General features: G+C 37.0%; 1 protein-coding gene across 3 annotated transcripts in view; it reads left to right on the top strand.

Moving 5' to 3' along the window:
* The window catches only part of LOC115629414 (Down syndrome cell adhesion molecule-like protein Dscam2), a 150,550-nt gene that overhangs the window by 47,841 nt on the left and 77,698 nt on the right, over positions 1 to 25,011 (top strand). For all 3 annotated transcript variants that reach the window (XM_030525871.1, XM_030525870.1, XM_030525872.1), the window contains one exon: positions 11,108 to 11,231. In XM_030525871.1, coding sequence (XP_030381731.1) covers positions 11,108 to 11,231 — 124 coding nt within the window. The remainder of the gene's footprint in view (positions 1 to 11,107; positions 11,232 to 25,011) is intronic.

Here is a 25,011-nt window from a genome sequence, read left to right as displayed (position 1 = left end):
GTGTTCTCTACGTCTGCATAACGCGTTTCTTTCATGGGTAAATGCATTTTTCGAAAAGGTAGAAGTCGCACGGTGCCAGATCAGGTGAATACGGCGAGTGGTTAATGGTTAAACTGTGATTTTTGGTCAAATAATTGGTCCCAAGCGTCGATCGATGAGAACAGTTTTTGGTCAGTCAATTTGTGCGGAACAAACCGTGCACACATCTTTCGTAAGCCCAAATGTTCGGTCAAAATGCGATAAATCGATGTTTTGGAGATATTCAATTCCATTTCCATGAAATTTCATGAAATTCTCACTGGACAATCGATAAAGATAGCAGATTCTAACGCACCTGTCGACATATAGATAGCGCGAACAGGGGGCGCTAGATTCAAAAAGTCCTGTTTAATTTGGAACGCACCTTGTATGTGCATACATATGTACATACATATGTATATTTATGTATGTATATAGTACGATGGGTATAAATCAAGGCAAGTAACTTCTATAATTAAAAGCTGTACAATTTGGCTATTTGGTTATTTGGTCAACTTATGCAACTGCGCAACATTTAAATGAACATATACACATATGTATGTATGAACATATATACATATATCATAATTATTTCTTTTATTTATCCTGTAATCTTTCTCAAGAGTAAATACATAAACCAAGTTTAAAGTAAATTGGATTTTTAATTTTATAAAACCACTTCTTTGTGCTCAGCCAAACTTTGACAGCTTTTTAACGCTTATCATTTGGGGTGTGCGTTGATTGCACATACTTTTTTTTTTATTTATTCTTTCTTTATTTATGGCTAACCTGCCAAGTTAAATTCTGCGCAAGTCTATTTGGATGGTTCCGAAGCTTAAGCTGGTACATTGCTTTAACCTTTGCGATTTCAGATCCCACAGCTAAATCTTTCCGGATATTTTCACTCCGTATGTACCTGGGTGCCCCAGTGATGGCTCTAAGTATCTTCAATTCTAAACTGATTAACTCTAAATTACTAATGGAAGCGTTTCCCCATAGTTCAGAGCCATATGCCCAAATTGGTTTGAAAACTGCATTGTACAAGAGTACTTTGTACTCCAGTTTTAGTGGTGAACAGACCTTTATAAGCCAATGTAGATAAATAGCTTTTAGTTTCAGTTGATCTCTCTTCGCTTCGATGTGTTTGCGCCAAGTAAGCCGTCTATCCAAATGGACACCAAGGTATATTACTTGGTTTTTTGTGGAATATTGATGTTGTTTAGCGACAATGGAGTACAGATTTGTTTGTTAAAGGTGACATGTTTTCACTTTTGCTCGTTTACATGTATGTACCAGTCTGCTAGCCATTCTTCTATGGCCACGAGGTGAGATGATAAGAGTTATGTAGCTCTTGTTGGGCACTTGGAACGACTTAGAATGGCAGTATCATCAGCAAATGTCGAAATTGTTGTATGACTGTTTGTCGGTATATCTTCTATGTATATGATATACAGTGTCGGTCCAAGCACGATCCCTTGGGGTGCACCAGCTTCAATTGGATAGTATTCGGAGATGAAATTTTTACATCTAACTACGAAACTTCTTTGCTGAAGGTATGACTCCAGTATTTTATGCATGTTTTGTGGAAGTAATATTTTGATTTTGTGAACTAAGCCATCCAGTCTAACGCGGTCGAAGGCTTCAGCGACATTCAGAAAAACAGCGGAGCAATACTCTCGTTTTTAACACGCTTTTATTAGCTTCACCTGTATGTATGTATATATGTATGCAACGGAATCTTTCAGCGTAATTTTTACCAATTTCTGATCAGCTTGAAAATTTGCACAGGGGTCAAGAACTGATGACAATACAATATTTCTAAAATTCATCCAAATCGGTCAATTCTAAGAAAAGTTATTAGCGAAACAACTTTACTACGCCCAGAAGATGCAACATCCGCTTTGCGTCAAACTGAACAGCAACGAGTATGTTCAAGTATGTTCGACCACCCTTGCTGAAAATGCAATCAAATCAGATCTCGTCTTGGTTGCAAACGAGTTACTTAGCCTGTACTCTCCACAAAAAAGAAAAATTAAAAAAAAATAATAAAAAAAAAATAAATTATTAAAAAAAATTAAATTAATTTATTAAATTAATTAAGAACATTTATTTAATACATACATAGAAGACATGTTTATGTACAGTTTTGCATTTACATCACGTGTCTATTTGTATTTATATGCGTGTATGTATGCAGCACAAAGTTGAACCAAAGCAGCAACAACAACAACAACAGAAGCGGGCAGCGCTGCAAGCAGAGCATGAGCAGCGATTTTATTTATGGCTATAACTTTCTGCAGAATTGACCTATCACGATGAAACTTGGCATATGGACACATAAGTATTAACTGGACGTAACTACTAAAACTGATTTCAAAATTCCAATAATTACGGAAGTTATAAGAAAAACACGAATTGCGAGGGAGTGGGGGGCTGTATCAGAATAAAAAAATAAACTTGACCTGCCTAGGGCTTAGGGGAACCTGGATACCAAGTTTTGTAATTCTAGCTCTTGTACATTCTGAAATCCTTGCGCTCATACAGACGGACGGGCGGACAGACGGCATGACTAATGTTGCGATAGCACTAGTCCTTGGTAAGCGGGACGGCCCCAAATTGTCCGTCCCGTGCCAAAGTTGGCATTGATAACCCGAGGCGTTGATGTGTTCAATTCTTTATTCAAACTTTAACTGTTCGTTTACATTTTTACTTAAAGTAAACTAAGCTAAGGCCGCGTAGCTGCGCTGCCCGATACGCCGGCAGCGGAGCGGCTGCATTATATACTAGCTTATATACTCAGCGCTGTTGGCAGCGAGAGCGCCAGAGAGTATGTTATGTGTACTTGAGGTGGCTGACACTAATTGCACTGACGCTGCGCTTATGTCGCCCAATGCATGCGCGATCATATTACGTCGCGTATGGATTATGCTTAGCTCTTGAGTTTGTATAAACATTGCAACAAAGTGTTACAGTGTGTATTCCTTATGTGTGCACACTACACTAAATCGACTCGGCTTGTCACCCTGATCAAGAATATATATACTTTGTGGGGTCTGCCACTCCTCCTTCTGTGTGTTACATACATTCGCACAAAACTAGTATAGCCTTTCACCCTTTGGGTACAGGCTATAATAAAAGAGGAACTCAAATATCTTAAAGTAAACAAATTAATATAAAATAAAATATCATAAATATTTTTATTTAAATAAAAAGGAAAGTATTTTCTAATAGTTTTGTTGCTAATAGTTTTGTTGGATTCAAGTGCACGCGCCGAGATCATTACTCGGTTGCCATGACTCGCGAATTAGTACTGAGGCGAATATTTCGGTCATGCAGGTATGATTGTAAATATAAAAACTTTCGTGTTTAATTTATTGAAAAACCAAGTAAATCGGTGTTATGGAAAATCAGCAGTGAAAGTTGGTGCCCTCACTGGAGTTGCAGCACGATTAGTCGGTGGATCTACATTACACCGTCTGCTAAAATAACCTGTACAAAAAGATGGAGTCATCGTCAATATGCCAATTCTAACTGGTAACTTTTTAAGAGTAATGCGTCAACTATGGCAACACGTAGCATTTCTTTTTATAGATGAAACTTCTATGGTTCCTTACGAGATGCTCTGTATTATTGACTCTCGTCTGCGACAATAAAGAAGTTCAAATGCTTTTTTTGGAGGGATAAACATTTTATTATTCGGTGATTTAATGCAATTATCTCCTGTACGAGGACATCAAGTTTTTCAACAACCAAAACATATGAAGCCAGCTACACATTTATGGCGGCTCTTCAAGCTTGTTGAACTAAAACAAAATATGCGCAAACGAGGAGACACAACATTCATTGATGTACTGAACGCCTTGAGGATTGGAGAACTGACATCTCAGCATCTTACAATACTTCTAGAAAAAGATTCGAAAGATGCTAACAATGAATTCTCAATTGATAACGCATTAAGAATCTACCCAACGAATGATCAAGTAGCTAAGCATAATGAAAAAGTACTTCAGTATTTTGAGAAAAAAGGGACAAATATTTTTACAATAAAACCACAAGATCAACTTATTGATGCTACACGAAATTTAGGTGATAAGAATGTAGACTCTGTTATACCTAATGATATTAACAAGTTCCATGTAATAGTGAGGCTCTTTATTTATATAATTACTTTTGACATCTTTTTATACCCTGTACCCGTAGGGTAAAAAGGGTATATTAGGTTTGTGGAAAGTATGTAACATGCAGAAGGAAGCATCTCCGACCCCATAAAGTATATATATTCTGAATCAGCATGAAGAGAGAAATCGATCTAGGCATGTCCGTCCGTCCGTCCGTCTGTCCGTCTGGATGAACGAAAGGATCTCAGAAACTATAAAAGCTAGAATAAACAAAGTTGGCATCCAGATTCTCCTAGGTCCGAGAAATGACGAGTTTATTTTATTTTTTGGTATATCAAGAAAATAAATTATAGTTTAAAAAACTAAAAAAACTCGCCTAAATGGCAAACCGAACTAAAAAGTAGAAAATAATTTTTAAGTATCCAGAGCTTGTGTTGCAGAAATGGATAATTCCAACAATCAATTACGACTAATTAATTTGGAATAAGATTAAAATAAAAATTAAATTATTAATAAAGTAATTCAATTATAGTAAAAACAATTAAGCTATGAAGCTGAAATTTGGGCTCAAGGATCCTATCATAGTGAAGGTGCCCACTAAGAAGGGATTTTGGAAAATTCAAGCTCCAAAGGCGGAAAACGAGCTCTAAAGTTTGTTTGAAAATTCTGCATTTCTGTAAGTTTAAATTTGATTTTTATAATCTATAAAAGAATACAAACAAAACTGCTCACTCGGATTTTCGAAATTTGTGGTGGAGCTTGAATTATTAGGGTTTTAATATTTATTCACCTTTTCAAATGAAAAGTTTGAGTTATACATTTTTTCCGATCGATTTAAAATTTGGGGACGGTAATCTACGTAACTAAATCTACAACTTTGCGTTCAAGGATTTTCAAAATATGCATTTTACAAATGCAGGCACAACAAACAATACAAAATATCAAACAGTTGGGGACAACTAAGTATACATACATACACACGCACACACACACATACAAGCAGCTGTTCGTGTAGTTGCGTGCATACGATTGAAATAGCCAAAGCAAAATATGAGACACTAATGTGTGAATGTACACACATACATATGTACACATCTATGTATGTATGTATGTATGTTCATTCGTCTTGCACTGACAGAGCAAGAAATGTTAATCAATTAAAAATTATTTAACATTTTTAAAAGTAATTTTTTCGTTGTTTAGTACATTTGGCATTAGGGTTTTCATTAGTAACTTTTTGCAGCAACAACAAATTACAAAGAACGCAAATATCAAATAGTTGGGGATCTCATATACACACGCTCACACACAGAACAAGCAACAGTTCATGTCTATGTGTGCGGTTTTCTACGTACGGTTGAAAAAGTATAGAGAAACATGCATGCATATGTACATACATATGTATGTATGTATGCGTGTACGTACATATATAGCATGTATGTACATTCGTATGTATGTATGTTTGTATATATTGGACAATCGAGCACTGCACAACGACTGCGTAAGCGATAGTAAAGCAGAAACCGAAAGCGGACCTACGCATATTCTGCTTCACGTTGCGGGAAGATGTACATATGTATGTTTGTATATGATTTGTTCTAATTGATCTCAATAAATTATAAGATGTTATTATTTAAATTTTCTGTTAATTGCATTCAAACTTCGATGGAATTATTGACGACGGATTCAACTATCGATAGTTTTGATGCTCTAGCACATAGAGCATCCGACACATGCCCATCTCTAGCATCTCAGCTGATCGCATATTTACAGCGACTTACCGTTTTAGTGTTAGCTAACAACGCTACAAATGTATTCTGAACAAATCTAAGAGTCATTTACCGTTAAGCCTATTTTGTGAGTGTATTCATGCGATTTACAAAAGCAGAAACACACCTTTTACATTCACAACAATCATATTTGGAATTGAAGACACAAATTAGTGTTGAATTAAAAAATGTAATACATACTTATATATGTATGTATGTATATAGGCGGATAACGCCTGCATGAAAAATTTAAATGTATGTACATATCAGCGTTGCGGAACGCTCCAATTTTGGCGGGACGTCCCATTTCATAAATCAAAATTAAATGTCCCGCGTCGGACTTTTCGGGGATGACTCGACCGTGCGTACAACGTGCTGAGGAAGCACACAGTTAACAGGACTGGCAGTCCGCCCGGTGCGTAACGAAGATATGTACATATGTATTTATGTACGTATAACCATATATAGTACTTATTGTACTATATTTGCTATTTGGAAAATGAACTCTTTAAAAAACTTTAGAGAGCGTCGAAATAAAAATATCATTTAGTAAATAAACTTATAATTATAAGCACATTTTACTTAGCCCAGCAAAGGCGGGCAAGACATGCTAGTAGGTCTATATGATGATGCTGGAACTTGTCCTTATCGGCTTTATGAATCATTGTGATGACAAATTTTCTCAATTGTTGAGGATAATAACCTCATTTCATCATGCTATTGAAAATTATGGTGAGAAAATATACTGCACAGCTTGGCAATTCAATGATCATTTTAGGCGATATAAAATCGTGGCCCGGCGCTTTTTTATAGCCTGTACCCAAAGGGTGAAAGGCTATACTAGTTTTGAGCGCATGTATGTAACACACAGAAGGAGGCGTGGCCGACCCCACAAAGTATATATATTCTTGATCAGGATGAGAAGACGAGTCGATATAGCCATGTCCGCCTGTCTGTCTGTCCGTCTGTCCGTCTTCTCTTATTTCGTAGCAACTCTTCAATATGCCTGCGAACACGACTGCTTTTGTAAAGTTTATAAGCTGTGATTTCTGGAGTGAAGTGTTTTGCTGTTGTACAGACACTAATGCTGCAACTGAGGTATCTATGTCATCTTTGCAGTTAATGTTTGGGCGGCCATCAATATGGGAACCAAACGGTAAATCGCTTGTAATTATGCGATCGGCCCGTCACAGCGCGATCACGTAATTGTCTGTAGAAATATACGAATCCGTATGCACGGTGAATGGATACACAAATTTCTTTTTAAATCGTATAATTAGAAGAATGTCGTATTTAATTTATGATTGTATACATGTAGCCCAATTTTAAGGACCAATTTATATATGTTTTTGATTGTTGCTTTTTCGTAAAATATTAATTTATTTTATGCAAATGTGGCTAACATTAACATTGTTATTTTTTGGATATACTCTCCCCTTTCATCTTGAAGCTACCACGCCTCTCCCTTCCTTTTTTCAACAATAAAATACATATATCTACATAACACAATGTTTTAAGATAGACTTTGTGCAAAAAACTGGAATAAATCTTAGAGTATTTCCTAACTTTAAATTATATTTTGGTCGTGTTATTTTTGTTTCTATCGCATTTTCACGTTCGTGTCTTTTCGTACTTTATTGAGTCAATACGAACACGGAAACAAGGCACTCGTGTCCACGAAGTGGACACCGACTTTGCCCATCTCTGCTTGTGTCACTGTGTATGTGTGTTTATGTGATGTCCCCAACTTTTTGATATTGTGCGTTCTTTGTTTCTTATTGTTGCTGCTATGGCAAGTAAAAAACATATTTCTATATTTCGAAAATCGTTGAATACCAATTTGTATATATAGTTATGTTAACTACGGATACCAAATTTGAAATCGATCGGACAACATTAATAACACCAACTTTCCACTTGAAAAATGGTGTAGACATATTAAAACCCGAATAATTAAATTTAAAGAACTGAGTGTGCATTTTTTTTTTATTCTTTTATAGATTGCAAAAACCAAATTTGCAGTTCATCAGTGAAAAACTGAACATTTTTCAAACAAACTTTGGAGCTCGTTTTTCCCCCTTTGGAACTCGAATTTTCAAAAATCCATTCTTAGTGCACACCTACAATATTGACCCCTAGCTTTTACCGTTTGGGCTGTGGGCTGTTGACGCGGTTTCCTTTTCTGCTCCAACATGTTTTTTTGCAGGATAACTCCCATATTTCAGGCCCCAACTGTTTGATATTAAGGTTTGTTTGTTATTTGTTGTTGTTGCATTTGCAAAGCGAAAAGCCATGTTGTAGATTTAGTTACGTAGATTACATTACCCAAATATGAAATTGATCTGATGAAATTTATAACAAAAACTTTTCAATTGAAAAAGTGAAGAAATATTAAAACTCCAATAATTCAAGCTTCAAGACAAATTTCGAAAAACCGAGGCGATCTAGCTCTGTCTGTCTGTCCATCTGTCTGTCTGTCTGTCTGTCCGCATGAACATCTGGATCTGAGAGACTATAAGACCTAGGGATAAAAAGTTTTAGTCCAAGATACCTTATGTGAATATGATGAAAATGTGTATTTTGGATTTCCCCCTCTCCACGCACAATCACTGATTTTCCATAACTCCCGTATTTCTTGGAATTTCGATCTCAAATTAGGCAAATGCCTTCAGTTAGTGATTATACGTCCTTATTATATCATTATGATAGGCCGATTTAGCAGGAAGCTATAGCCATATATAAAATGTCGGGCCGAGCACTGTCCGCAGCAGTTGTTGTTGTTGCTGCTTTCCACAGGCACAAGAGACATATACACACAAACACCCAGAGAGACTCATATTTATTCAACACATATGTACAGAGTATTTCAAAGTCGAATCACCCGACTTTAGCTTTTCCACTTGTTATATCCTGTACCCAGGGGGTGAAAGGGTATACTAGTTTTGTGCGAATGTAGGAGGAGTGGCAGATCCCCAAAAGTATTTATATTATTGATCAGGATGACAAGACAAGTCGATATAGCCATGTCCGTTCCTCCGCCTGTCCGTCCGTATGAACGCAAGGATCTCAGAAAGTATTGTATCCAGATTTTTTCGATAACTCCCGTAATATTTGGAATTTTGAACTAAAACTTGGTAACTACATCCCGTTAGTGATGATGTGTCCGTATGTTACACGCATATAAACACGCAGCCCAAACGGTAAGAGTTAGGAGGCTGAAAATTAGACACAAGTTGTCTTTTGTGGTGGAGGTGAGCACTAAAAGCGTTTTTAGAAAATTCGATCGCCAAAGGGGGGAATACGCGCTCCAAAGTTTGTTTGAAAAATCTAAAGTTTTCCACCGGTTAGCTTCGTTTTTATACTCTGTACATAAAATGTACAAGAGTATATTAGGTTTGCGGGAGCTGAAAATGTAACAGGCAGAAGGAGGCGTGGCAGACCCCACAAAGTATATATATTCTTGATCAGCATGACGAGACGAGTCGATCTAGCCCTGTCTGTCTATCTGTCCATCTGTCTGTCCGTCCGTATGAACACTGGATCTCAGAGACTAAAAGAGAGACACAAAATTTTGCACAAAAATACCTTATGTGTGTACGCTAGACGAATTTGTTTTATTTTTTTTTTTTATTTTCCCCCCACTTCCCCCCTATGGTGGTTTTCCCGATTTTCCATTCGTATAATAGCCTATATCTCGGAAACTATAAGAACTGGGAACACCAAATTTTAGTCCAAGATGCCTTATAGGCATTCATACACTCACAGAGACACAATTGCTTTGTATATGTGCGATTATACACCCTTTACGTGAGTTCGAATACCGAGAGAGGTCGATCAAATTTTTTTTTTTAATTTTCTTAGTTTTTTTAAATTCTATAATTATTGTAAACATATGTACAGAGTATTTCAAAGTCGGGACACTCGACTTTAGCTTTTTTACTTGTTTCTGATTGCTGATGTTTTCTTAAGCCACAAACAGTGGATAAATCATTGTATTGAATACATATTTTGATTTGTTAGACACACATAGCCAAGCATATACTTGTACTAACTATACAGACACAATTCCTATGCTAAAGTCCTGTTATACACCCTTTACATGAGCTCGAATGCAAAAAAAAAGAAACGTACAAATTTTTTTTTACCTTTTTTTTAATATTCGTAATTTTTTTTAACTACTTTAATTATTCTACACATATGTATGTACAGAGTATTTCAAAGCCGGGATACCCGCCTTTAGCATCTTCCTTATTTTTAAATTAGTTTGCAACACAGAAAGTTAAAGATTTTGACAAAAATTGCAAGTGCATGAAAAAAATTGTGTGTTTTTGGCATAGTCAAAAATAAAACAGTATTAGTCCATAACGGTTAATCACTAAAAGCTAACTGTAAAATTTTAAAATTGTTGCTGCTGCATTCTAAGTGAAACCACAAAACATATGAAGGCACGACCAAAAAAATCTTGTTCCTATTCAAGGGCATTGCAGTGTATGTACGCTATATATTTAGTGTATACATATATAGTCTGTATAAAGTAGAGAAAGCTTCGGTGCAAAGGTGAACAAAAATATGCGATAAAGCAGACAGATAAAAATATACATATGACAAAGTTTGTTTTTATATGAGGAAAAGCGTACAACTATGGAAGGGAAATGCCTTTACCACCTAAAAACTTGTCTGTGCGTAGCCACAACATTTTTAATACATATAGGTAGCTTATCTAGCTTTTTATTTTTCGTTTTCATAATGTCTGAGTCATTTTAGATCGCTAGAACTCAAGTTAAGTATTTTTAATTACGAAGTTTATATGATTTCAGGTTTTATTATTAAATGTACGGTTCAATTATATCCATTCGTATATATAAGAAATAAATATATGATTTTGCTGTACTTAAACGCTACATTGCTCAGTATATGATTAGACTTTCCTTGACATATTTAAGTTATTAAAACTGTCAATTATGTCAATTCAATTTTAATTTTAGAGCCCGTTGGGTCGGTCAAACCGAAAATAAATGTGCAGGATAAATTACAAACTCGTGAGATAGAGGAAACCGTTGACGTTTCATTATTGTGCCCGGCCCAATCGTATCCAATTCCTGCATACAGGTAGCCATCTGAATCATTTATTTGGTTACTAACCATTCAGGCAGTTTACGTTCTTTATTTTGTTTATACATTAATATTTTTGCTTGTTTTTAGAGCCAATTGGTAGTGTGCCTCCAAAGGTTAGCATTGAGGTTGAGGTTGCTGGTGCAAGAGGATATCTAGGAAAAAGCATAAGTCTTAAATGCCCAGCGCAATCGTTTCCGGTCCCTTCATATAGGTGTGTACCAATATCAATTAAACATATTTAGTTGATGGAGTTTTAAGGTCAATTTTCTCAGTGTCCACAACAGAAAAAGCTCTACACCAACATACAACAGGATATGTTCAAATTTGACAACATACAGATTAATAAATGTGATTTACAGAGCCCATTGGTACAGTGACACCAAAAGTTAACAATATAAATGATAAATTTCAAATAATGCATATTAAAAGGGGAACAGATTTTGCAATGCAGTGTCCTCAACAAGCTTACCCGATTCCTGTAGTTCGGTTAGTTTCATTTTGTATGGCATCATCGTTACTTCATAATTATTATTATTGTTTTTAAGCGCTTACCCAGAGAAAATTTATGAGTAGTAAAATAAATTAATACTCTAATAGAACAAACGGAAATATTGCTATTGTTTAATATTTGTATAAGTTTAACACAGGCGGGTTACTTGTGAAATGAAGCATTTGTTGGAAAAAATTTGTCATAGTTTTGGTAAAATCAAGCAAGTAACTTCCAAAATCAAACAATTTCTTTGTGCAAATGTATGTTACAGACAGGAAAGGTATCTCCGACCCTATAAAGTATGTATAACTATTCTTGATCAGCATGATAAGATAAATCGATTCGGCTCTGGGGCTTTGCCCACGTTAACGAAACTTATTGAGAAAGAAGCACCTTTATATTCTTAATCAGCATGACTAGGTAAATCTATTTCCATCTTCTAGAACGTGCTACATGCTACATACATATGTATATAGGCAGATATCGATATATTCACTCGTTTCGTCATATTGATGAATAATAATTTGCACAAACCTACTATACCCTTATCCAAAACTAATATTCATTCAGGCAGTTTAGCTATTTTTGCATTTATAAAACATATAAATTAATAATATCATACATATGTTCTTAGAGCCCATTGGCAGCGTCCCTCCAAAGGTTAGCATTGACGATGAGGTAGCTAATGCACGCGGATTTTTGGGAAAAAGCTTTAGTCTTAAATGCCCTGCCCAATCATTTCCCATTCCTGCATATAGGTGTGTAACAATTCAAACACATTTTTAATTGATTTATTATTTCTTCAAGTATAAGGAATGTTGATAAAAATTCTATCTACAGGCATTTGAAATAAAAAATACTCTTATACATGGTATATCTATTAAAGATATTGTGCAGTCTTTATTTTTATAGCCTGTACCCAAAGGGTGAAAGGCTATACTAGTTTTGTGCGCATGTATGTAACACACAGAAGGAGGCGTGGCAGACCCCACAAAGTATATATATTCTTGATCAGCATGAGAAGACGAGTCGATATAGCCATGTCCGTCTGTCTGTCTGTCCGTCTGTCTGTATGAGCGCAAGGATCTCAGTAAGTACAAGAGCTAGGATAACCAAAATTGGTATCAAGATTCCTATAAGCCCTAGGCAGAACGAGTTTATTTATTTTTTCTGATACACCCCCCACTCCCCCGCAATTCGTATTTTTTCTTATAACTTCCGTAATTCTCGGAATTTTAAAATCAATTTTGGTAGGTACATCCAGTTAGTACTAATGTGTGCCAAATTTCATCATGATAGGTCAATTCTGAAGAAAGTTATAGCCATAAGTAAAATCGCTGCTCATGCGCTGCCTGCAGCTCTGTCGGCAGCGCTGCCCGCAGCTGTTGTTGTTGTTGCTGCTTTTGTTCAACTTTGTGCTGCATACATACACGCATATAAACACGCATAGGTACGTGATGTAAATGTATGCTGTTAAAACTGAACATAAACATGTATTCTAATTTAATTTAATTAATTATTTTAATTAATTAATTCATTCAATTTTTTAATAATTTAATTTTTTTTAAATTTTTTTTTTTAATTTTTCCTTTTTGTGGAGAGTACAGGCTATTTTACTGTCGGGATTGCTCGACTGTAGCGTTCTATCTTATTGCTTAATGCGTAGTTCACAACTTTAGGGAATACCGCTCAAGTGAACTGGTGATGGACGACTAACAAACTAATCGATATTTTCAAGACAACATATTCTTGACTTTAACACTTTCCCTTGTTGATCTTAATAATAATACATAGTTGAATAATAGTGTGATGACAATATATGAATAAATGTATGTGGAGAGTCCCATCTCACTACAGAGTAACTGAAGGCGGGATATCGGCAGTGGCTTGTATCGTGTATCGTTTGAGCTGGATAACATTCTCTGGTGTTGGATTCTCTAGACTCCTTGATAGAAATACAAGGGTGAATTCTAGATCCGGTCTGGTCCCCAATATAAGGTACATTAGGACTCCGACTGCTTGGCGATATGGAAATGTGCAGTCTTTTGTGTCTTCTTTCCATGATTCAAGCGCTTCTGTATGTTTTATGATCGGTGTTGAAGCTGGTTTGCACTCAGCAAATCCAACACGATCTAAAATCTTTCTGGCGTAACCGGCTTGATTAATCTTGATTAACTGCTTGCATTGCTCTATTTCCAATTCAAGGGAAAATATGGCTTCTATTGAGACAATCTTGAAGTGTCGGAAATTTTCAAACCGGCTGGGTAAGAGTGTAAAGTCTTGCAAACCAAAATCAAATCGGAGAGCTGATTTCATATTTTGCATGTAGACCATTGTTAAGCTCGACCCACAAACTTTTTAGCTTCGCAATGTGTGATGAAATACCACTACTTTGTGTCCAGTTATGTGCAAAGAAATCTGAACAAATCTTGAATAACTGATCCTTGGGCGTGACTTCGAACTGCTGCTTTAGCGCTTCCTATGCTTCATGCGCTGTGCCTTTGTCCATAATTTTCTGGTAAATTTCGTCTTTGACTGCACTTGAGATCAACGTCTTAAAATAGATGTTTGCTTTTCTATAAAAGTCACTCTTCTACTTATGACTTTTGACTTGGGCCTCACTTGCGTTTTCCGGCAGTGCCTCTGGCTTGACCAACTTGCCATCCAGTACATCTAGAGCACCGTCGTGATAATCTAGGATATCACGAATCTTCCTTTTCCACAGTGGCCAATCTGCTTCACAAGCCAACAGCTTTATACTTATGTGTTGCGCTCTAACACGTGGCTGTTCCCATAACCTATTAAAGATATTGTGCAGTCTTTATTCTTGCTTAATACGCAGTTCAAAACTTTACCGCTCAAGTAAACTGGTGTTGGAGGACTAATCGATATTTTCAAGACTTAACATATTCGTGACATTAACAATATCAAGGGATGAATAATTATGCAGTGTTTCGAACATGCTTTTACCAGTAGTTATAATTATATAAATAACTAGCAGGTATTGCCCGTCTTAACCCGGCTCCATATAATGTTTCAAATTGTATTTATTTTGTGTGTGCCTAACCTACCCATATGTTTACACTTTATTAGTTACCAGTAGGTACCAGTAGCTGCGGGCAGCGCTTGGACAGCAATTATATTTGGTTATATTTGGTGTATCTACCTCTTATAGTCTCTGAGATCGGACAGACAAGGCTAGATCAACTCGTCTTGTCATTATGAAAAATATACATATATACTTTGTGAGGTCTGCCACGCTTCCTTCTACCTGTTACATTTTTAACGTCCCGCAAACCTTATATACTCTTGTAGTAAAATAAATTAATACTCTAATAGAACAAACGGAAATATTGCTATTGTTTAATATTTGTATAAGTTTAACACAGGCGGGTTACTTGTGAAATGAAGCATTTGTTGGAAAAAATTTGACATAGTTTTGGTAAAATCAAGCAAGTAACTTCCAAAATCAAACAATTTCTTTGTGCAAATGTATGTTACAGACAGGAAAGGCATCTCCGACCCTATAAAGTATGTATAACTATTCTTGATCAGCATGATAAGATAAATCGATTCTTATTAGTTACCAGTAGGTACCAGTAGCTGCGGGCAGCGCTTGGACAGCAATTATATTTGGTTATATTTGGTGTCTCTACCTCTTATAGTCTCTGAGATCGGACAGACAAGGCTAGATCAACTCGTCTTGTCATGATGAAGAATATACATATGTATATACTTTGTGGGGTCTGCCACGCTTCCTTCTACCTGTTACATTTTTGAGCTCCCGCAAACCTTATATACTCTTGTACATTTCATGTACAGAGTAGAGATATTAAATATAGATATGTCATTTATATATGTAACTGTTCTGATTTTCTGCCTTATGGGTGTTACAAACAGCACTTATATCCTATGTATACTTTTCGGCGAAGTGCATATAAAAGAACAATACATAATAATTAAAACAAGAAAGGAATGATAGGCTCGAGCGGGCACAACTCTTAAATACCCTGTACCCACGCACAAATTCAATTTAAAAACATTTAAATTCAAGCTCTTGTAACTTCTGAGATCCTTGCGCTCATACAGACGGACATGGCTATATCGGCTCGGCTTGTCACGCTGATGAAGAATATATATACTTTGTGGGGTCTGCCACGCCTCCTTTTGCCTGTTACATACATTCGCACAAAATTAGTATAGCCTTTCACCCTTTGGGTACAGACTATAACAACTAGTATGTATTCAATTTTGCTCATTTTGAAACATTCGCACAATGTTTATCAGAATCCAAGGAAACTTTTCTTTTTTCTACTTTATAATTTTTAATTACGCTTTTAATTATATTTGGCATACTTTCGACTAAATTTTCTATAATTTCCTTTAATAGGCAGAAAAAGACGTACCAACCCCACAAAGCATGCATACATACAGGGACACAAAATTTTAGTCCAAGATGCCTTATGAGAATACGCAGAAAATGTGTATTTTGGAATTTCCCTTCCCCCCTTCCCCCTCTTTCCACCGCAAATCGTAACTCCCGTAATTATTGGAACTTCCAACTAAAGTTTTGCATATACCCCTCAGTTACTTATTATGTGTCCGTATGCCAAGTTTCACTATGATACCCCGATTTAACAAGAAGTTATAGCCATATATATAACTTTGCACAAAGATGCGTTATGGGTGTACGCTGTGCAAGTTTGTTTTATTTTTTTGATTTTCCCCGCACTTCCCCCTATGGGGGTTTTCTTGATATTCCATTTGTATATTCTCGGAGACAATAAGACCTAGGTACACAAAATTTTAGACCAAGATACCTAATGAATACGCAGAAAATGTGAATTTTGGAATTTCCCCCCTCTCCTAGGCAATTAGTGATTTTCCATAACTCCCGTAATTGTTGGAAATTAGAAATCAAATTTGGCAAATACACCCAGATAGTGATTATGTGTCCGTATGTCAAGTTTCACTATGATAGACCGATTTAACAGGAAGTTATAGGCATAAATATATTTGCTGCTCAAGCGCTGCCCATGCGCTGCCCGCAGCTGTTGTTGATGTTGCTGTTTGATTGACTGCAATCATGTTTACACATACACGAATAGACGCGCATAGAAATTCATACACTTACGTAGACGCAATTGCTTTGTGTATGTGCAATATACACCCTTTACGTGAGTTCGAAGATACCCGACTTTACCTTTTTAACTTGTTTTTTCTTGTTATTATTGTTCAGTTGGGAGTCTCACAAAAGAGAAAGGAAATGCTCCGCGGCTCTGTTTTTTTTATTAATCCCAAATTTGGCATTCTTACAGGAATTATGAAAAAAGAGTTTTCTCATCGCGTAGAGGCGATGATAGAGATTCTCTTCCTACTGTAGATTAAGACTGAATAGTCGTGATATGTGACTTAGGTAGGTAGAAGTCCTTGGCTTGATAAAATTGATTAGGTTTAATTTTTACCATTTCATTAAAAAAAAAATAAAAACAAATACATTTTAAAATACATTTATATATTTATATTCTATAGTTGTTTTCTACATTGATTTTAGAACCCGTGGGAAGTGTTCGACCAAAAATTAGCGTTGGAGAACGCCGTAAAGACGCGGAAGTACCGCTGTTTGGTGAACTGAGCATCTTTTGCCCGGCACAATCTTATCCTGTACCAGCTTTTAGGTAATTGTCCAATCTAATTATGAATAATTAGGGCTGTTATACGAGACTTTGAAGAATTCTTCATTTTTGCTTGAATAGGCACCAGTTTTCAACACAAATATAACGACTTTATCTCTATTGTTACTTTTTTCTTCACTTATTGTTTTTGTTTTTCAATTCCATGTAGCCCTATTATAGGGCGTACGCGGGGGGGTGCAGGGGAGGGCCATTGCCCCCCCTAGAAAAATTTTTTCCATAAAAAGTCGACCACACGTTCATTATTATGACGCACTATTTCGCTTTAAGATGGATCTGCGTTGGATTTGTTGAAGTTTTTTCATCGATCATATGCATAAATTATTTTTTAAATGCATCGGGCATTATTTAATCAAAATTTTATTTTTTTGGCCCCCCCCCCCCCCCCCCCCCCCCTTTGGTAAAAGCTGGCTACCCCCTTGGCCCTATATATATAAAGGTAAATTTTTTTTGTACCCTGTACCCATAGGGTGAAAAGTCCATATTAGGTTTGTGCAAAGTACATATGTAACAGGCAAAAGGAAGCATCTCCGACCCCATATATATTCTGAATGCTGATTCAGTTGCTGAATGCTGACCAGACGAATCGATCTAGACATGTCTTTTATAATTCTTAAATATTTTTATTCTGTACATGAAATGTACAAGAGTATATTAGGTTTGCGGGAGCTGAAAAATGGAACAGGGAGAAGGAGGCGTGGCAGACCCCACAAAGTATATATATTCTTGATCAGCGTGACAAGACGAGTCGATCTAGCCCTGTCTGTCTGTCTGTCTGTCCGTCTGTCCGTCCGTATGAACACCTGGATCTCAGAGACTATAAGAGCTAGAGACACCAAATTTTGCAAAAAAGATGCCTTATGTGTGTATGCTATACGAGTATGTTTTATTTTTTGGATGTCCTCCCCCACCTTTCCCTTATGGGGGTTTTCCGGATTTTCCATTCGTATAATCGCCTATATCTCGGAGACTATAAGACTTAGGAACACCAAATTAGTCCAAGATGTGAATACGCAGAAAATGTGTAATTTGGAATTTTCTCCCTCTCCAAAGCAAATTGTAATTTTCTCTAACTCCCGTAATTCTTGGAATTTCGAACTCAATTTTTGCAAACACCTCCAGTTAGTGATTATGTGTCCGTATAGACCGACTTAACAAGAAGTTATAGCCATAAATATATTTGCTGCCCAAGGCCGTGTCCGCTGTTGTTGATGCTGGTGCTTTGGTTGACTGCAAACATGTTCACACAGACACGAATATTCGCGCATAGACATTCATACACTCACATAGACGCAATTTCTTTGTATATGTGCAATTATACACCCTTTACGTGAGTTCGAATTCCGAGAGAGGTAAAATCGATCAAAATTTTTTTAAAATTTTATTTCTAAATATACGTACAGAGTATTTCAAAGTCGGGACAGTCGACTTTAGCTTAGTTTACTTGTCCTTTATTCTGTACATTAAACGTAAATTTGTGTAAATATTATTTGAATCTTAGGACCAATTCAGGGAATTATGAGTCCACGAACTCCGAGAAGACGTCCATCTGTTGCATGCTCCACTGCTTGAGCAATTACCAGCCTAATCGACGAGAATCTGCCTACCAAAGAAAATGTTTCTGTGTAATTTACACCAGACTGCAGGTTTCGTTCACAGCTTTTTGGACCAAGACCTATTTGCATCTAATTCTGACTTGCATAACTCTTTGTGTATTGAAGCTTTCCAAACTTCCGAATATCTATGCTCGTTAACTCTAGTGGGAATCTTGATCTTCCTCGGAAGCATAGCTTTTAGCACAACGTATTCCTTTCGAAGACGACATCTACCCCTTCTTTACCCCTTCACTATTTTTATCGACACTTTTATGCTCATCTATGCAAATGACTGACTTATTTTAAGAGTCTTGGTTGACCTTGCCATTATCATGGGCCAAAATAAGTTTGATAAATATAACAGCAGTGGTCTCCATTCGATTTGCAGTGTTATATAAATGGTGATATTTGCCGGTTTTCGAGTAGAGTACCAGTATGTGCTCTTCTTCCTTCGATGAGAACTTCCTTTTGTGTGTTTTGGTAAACACAATAGCCTTGGTACCGAATTTGCACAAACGGGAGACATATGGCTTTTTGTCAAAACAAGCATAATATGGAGTATTCTAAATTAAAGTTGAAGTCTCAGATCAGTTTCGCAGATAGGCCTTACCTCCAAAGCTGCCATTAACATATACTTCGTGGCATTTCCACCAATGTTTGGCTTGCACGTTATGCAAAACCAATTTTCTCTGGATTTTGGGCAACCGTTAGCTGTTTTTTATACCCTGTACCTGTAGGGTAAAAACTGTATATTAGGTTCGTGCACAGTATGTGACAGGCAGAAGGAAGCATTTCCAACCCCAGAAAGTACATACATTCTGGTCTTGGTGATATGACAAGAGAAATCGATCTAAACATGTCATAACATAAACAAACTTGGCATATAAGCGCTCCTAGTTTCTAAGCTACACGAATTGTTGTGCACATTTCAAAAGTGCACATTTCAAATGTTACATAAAACAAACTTTGCACGCGTAATCTGTATACAATTATTCACATTTCTTTGTTTCAAATTTAATCCAAATCAGTGAATTGTAAGAAAAGAAAAAGTTTCCCTCCAGTACTACGCCCAGTACTACGATTCTTATTTCTGCTATGAGATCATATAACTCAGAGGCGGAAGATTGTCTGGTTACTGGGTATTTTACTGTCGGGATTGCTCGACTAAAGCGTTCTCTCTTGTATTAAATTTAAATGTGTTAAAATATTAACTATCATAACGTAAACTAATTTTCAGAACCGATAAGTGGTGCAGCACCCCGCGTTGCACTTATACAAAAAACAAACCTTGTATACGTTCGGTCAGGTGGAAATGTTGCCATTATATGCCCAGCGCAGGGATATCCGGTACCCAGTTATCGGTAAGCTTAATACGAAAATTAAAAGAATGCGAAAATTTATAACCTGAAGAAGCCAACAGTTTGAATACTTTACACTGCGCGACTTAATAATTATATCGGTCTAATCGCGCAAACTTAGTAGAGGGAAAATTATACCCCGTAACAGTATGGTGAAAAGGGCCTAACATCCCCTTTGTATGAGTATGTAACAGGCAGAAGGAAGCAACTCCGACATTGTAAAGTATATATTTCTTGATCAGCATGACAAGAGAAATCGGTTTATCCGTCTGTCCGTCCGTCTGGATGAACGCCACCACACTTGGTATGTAGACGCTCGTGGTCCCCTGAGGCCCTGAGGCTTAGGGAATCGTTAACATGGAGGCTTAGGGAATCCTTAACATTCAGACAGCCAAGCAGTGCTTAAAGCACTAGAGTCCAATATGGACAACTCCAACGTTATCACAGACTGCCGTCAACGAAATGTCATATGGTTACCGGGACACCGGAATAAAGAGGGGAACTGCATTGCAGATGAACTGGCTAGAGAGGGAACCACGCAAATATGCATCCATCCTGACAAGGAAGGCATTGGCATGCCGCTAGTCTCTTTCCGCTTACTTACGCGGAGCCATACAAGGGTGTTAACCCAACGGCGATGGGATAACACCAGCTAGTGTGCCAAAGCAAAGTAGGCTTGGCCAGCTTTGGACACTAAACTTAAGAAGATCAGAAATCTCAACGTTACTGGGGGTTATTAATTGGCATCCCATATAATGACTACTGCAGAAGCTGCAGGGACGCTGAAGAGGAGGAAAGCGCTGAGCATCTACTCTGTCACTGCCCAGCTTTAAGCAGGCGAATATTTGCCACACTAGGGCGACCTCTTCTCAGCAATCTAGCGGAAGTGAATAGTAGTGAGATTGCAAGCTTATCCAAATTCCTTAGATGTTCCGGGTGGTTTGGGGAGGACCATTAACCAAAAGCAAGAGATTACATGGCATCACAACCGGCCTCCTTTAGCCTAAGTGGGAGGGTGGGAAAAATTCACCCCATCCATTACAATCTAACCTAACCTTAAAGTTACATATATACAAATTGTTTCGTATTTTATCTAAATTGTTCAATTATTAGAAAAGTTATTAGCGAAAAAATTTCACTGTAGTATTTTGCCCACAAATGAAGCACATCATGTTCTCTATTCTTCTTTTTTTTTTGTTTCTGCTAGTTCCGCATATAACTCAATGCCGAATTTGCCTGGGTACAGGGTATTTCACTGCCGGGTTCGCTCGATGTAGCCTTCTCTTGTTATTATTTTTTTACAGTGCAATATAAACCATCGCCATGTGCTGTTGTTGTTGCTGCTTTGTACAGACACAAGATACACACAGCCACGCATAGACACGAATAAACGCACATAGACACAATTCCTATGAAAATGTGCAGATCGAATACCCAAGGAGGTATAATGGATCAAAAAATGTTTGTAATATTACAATTTCTGCAAATTCTGCAACACCTATACCATCACTGCACAACACATCATTACTAACTGTCCAAGCCTGACACCTTACAGATCCCAAATGAACATTATACCAGGAAGCGCTCTAAGATCACCAACAATAGACAAAATCAATTTTTTTTTTTTTCAAAATAGTCTCTTCCTGCTTCAACACAGCTTTTTGCACGATCTAAAAGCATGTCGAACGAGTGTTTTAGCTCAGTTGAATACGGTGAGTGGTTAATGGTTAAAAAGTGATTTTTGGTCAAATAATCGGTCACAAGCGACGATCGATTCTGAGCAATTTTTGGTCGACAGTCAATTTGTGCGGAAGAAACCATGCACACACCTTTCGTAATCCCAAATGTTCGGTCAAAATACGATAAATCGATGTTTTGGAGATTTTTAATTCCATTTCCATCAATTTCAATGATGATTTCGGCTGATTTTTGATGAATTCCCGCACAGTTTCGATGGAATTTTCGGTGACCACGAATTTTGATAGGCCCACATGTTGATCGTCATTTATGTCCTCACGACCACTTTGAAGACGTTGAAACCACTCGTGCACACTGCTACGGGATAGGCAATCTTCGCCATAAACTTGTTCCATCAATTGAAACGTTTCGGTAAAAGTTTTACCAATTTTAAAACAAAATTTAATGTTGGCTCTTTGTTCGAAGCTCATTTTCGCACCGATAACACAAGCATACTGGCACTTAAAACGCAATAACTTCACTTCCAATCGATGAAATGTCATGAAATTCTCACTGGACAATAGATAAAGATTGCAGATTTTAACGCACCAGTCGACATATAGATAGCGCCAACAGGGGGCGCTAGATTCAAAAAGTCCTGTTTACTTTCGAACGCACCTTGTTCATACATCTGTTGTAAAAATATGTACATATGTATGTTGTTGTCTTTTTCGCGGCATAAATAGAACTGTAATATACATCTTTGTTATAAATTTGTACTGCGCATGCTCATGTTCCAATAAATTTCCCAACTAATTTCGAATACTATGCGCGCGCATTGTTCATGTGGATTTTATTCATTTATAAATTTATCAATGGGGTCTAAGCGTCGCCTTTATAGGTCATTAATCTACTTCTTTATTGTTTTAATTATGTGTTCGAAGTTTCATGTCTTTCATTGTGCTACTTTTTATCCATATTTATGTTAAAGCGTTACTTTTTCATATGCACATTGTTCTTATTGTATGCAAATTTGTATGTTTGTATGTGCAAGTTTGTTTTTTTTTTATTTTCCCCCCACTTCCCCACTATGGGGGTTTTCCCGATTTTCCATTCGTATAATCGCCTATATCTCGGAGACTATAAGACCTATGGACACCACATGTCTCACATGCCCGTCCGTCCACCTGCCCGTCCGTTTGTATGAACGCAAGGATCTCAGGAAGTACAAGAGCAAGAATAACCAAACTCGGTAACCAAATTCTCCCTAGTCCGAGAAAGGACGAGTTTGTGTTTTTTCCTGATGCAACCCCCCACTCCCCCGCAATTCGTGTTTTTCCATAATTCCCGTAACTCCCGTATTTCCATATAGTAATTATATGTCTGTGTGCCAAGTTTCATCACGATTATGAAGAAAGTTATAGCCATAAACATAATCTCTGTCCAAGCTCTGCCGGCAGGGGTTTGACTTATTTTTATACTCGTACATGAAATGTACAAGAGTATATTAGGTTTGCGGGAGCTGAAAAATGTAACAGGCAGAAGGAGGCGTTGCAGACCCCACAAAGTATATATATTCTTGATCAGCGTGACAAGACGAGTCGATCTAGCCCTGTCTGTCTGTCTGTCCGTCCGTATGAACACCTGGATCTCAGAGACTATAAGAGATAGAGACACCAAATTTTGCACAAAGATGCGTTATGTGTGTATTCTATACGAGTTTGTTTTATTTTTTTGATTTTCCCCCCCACTTCCCCCCTATGGGGGTTTTCCCGATTTTCCATTCGTATAATCGCCTATATCTCGGAGACCATAAGACCTAGGAACACCAAATTTTAGTCCAAGGTGCCTTGTGTGAATACGCAGAAAATGTATATTTTGGAATTTCCCTCCCTCCCCCCTCTCCCTCGCAAATGCGATTTTCTCTAACTCCCCTAATTCTTGGAATTTCGAACTAAAATACCCCCAAATACCCCCAGTTAGTAATTATGTGTCCGTATGCCAAGTTTCACTATGATAGACCGATTTACCAAGAAGTTATAGCCATAAATATATTTGCTGCTGCATCGCTGCTCAAGCGCTGCCCGCGGCTGTTGTTGATGTTGCTGTTTGGTTGACTGCGAAAATGCTTACACAGACACGAATAGATGCGCATAGGCATACATACACTCACACAGACGCAATTGCTATGTAAATGTGCAATTATACACCCTTTACGTTCGAATACCGAGAAAGGTAAAATCGATCATTGCATTTTTTTTTATTTTCTTAATTTTTTTTATTTTCTATAATTATTGTAAACATATGTACAGAGTATTTCAAAGTCGGGACACCCGACTTTAGCTTTTTTACTTGTTTTTACTGCATACAAGCACGCATAAACACAATTCTGCTGTAAATCTATGCTGTTGAAATTGTACATAAACACTTATGTCTGTATGCATGTGTTAAATATTTTATACTTAAATAAATTAATTAATTAGATATGTATAATATGTACATATACATATATTACATATATTTAAGAGTTGAGCCCGCTCGACTTTAGCATTCCTTTCTTGTTTATATTTATAAAAGAGAAGGTTAACAATTAATTCTTAACCTATTTAAATTTGGAGCACTAGCTGCCAGGGCTTTCAGCTAGATTATGTATGATTTTATTCATATTTCACAATAATGCCTATATTTGTGAGGAATTCTTTTATTGATTGTACAAGGTGCGTTCGAAAGTAAACTGGACTTTTTGAATCTAGCGCCCCTTAGTGGCGCTATTTATATGTCGACTGGTGCGTTAGAATCTGCTATCTTTATCTATTGTCCTGTGAGAATCATGACATTTCATCGATTGGAAGTGAAGTTATTGCGTTTTAAGTGCCAGTATGTTTGTGTTATCGGTGCCAAAATGAGCTTCGAACAAAGAGCCAACATTAAATTTTGTTTTAAAATTGGTAAAACTTTTACCGAAACGTTTCAATTGATGGAACAAGTTTATGGCGAAGATTGCCTATCCCGTAGCAGAGTGCACGAGTGGTTTCAACGTTTTCAAAGTGGTCGTGAGGACATTAATGACGATCAACATGTGGGCCAATCAAAATTCGTGATCACCGAAAATTCCATCGAAACTGTGCGTGAATTCAGCAAAAATCAGCCGAAATCATCATTGAAATTGATGGAAATC

Source organism: Scaptodrosophila lebanonensis, unplaced genomic scaffold (genome assembly GCF_003285725.1).
Source record: "Scaptodrosophila lebanonensis strain 11010-0011.00,11010-0021.00 unplaced genomic scaffold, SlebRS2 tig00000145-arrow-arrow-pilon, whole genome shotgun sequence".
NCBI lineage: Eukaryota > Metazoa > Arthropoda > Insecta > Diptera > Drosophilidae > Scaptodrosophila > Scaptodrosophila lebanonensis.
The sequence above is the reverse complement of the archived record's forward strand: the minus strand, read 5'-3'. Positions and strand labels throughout refer to the sequence as shown.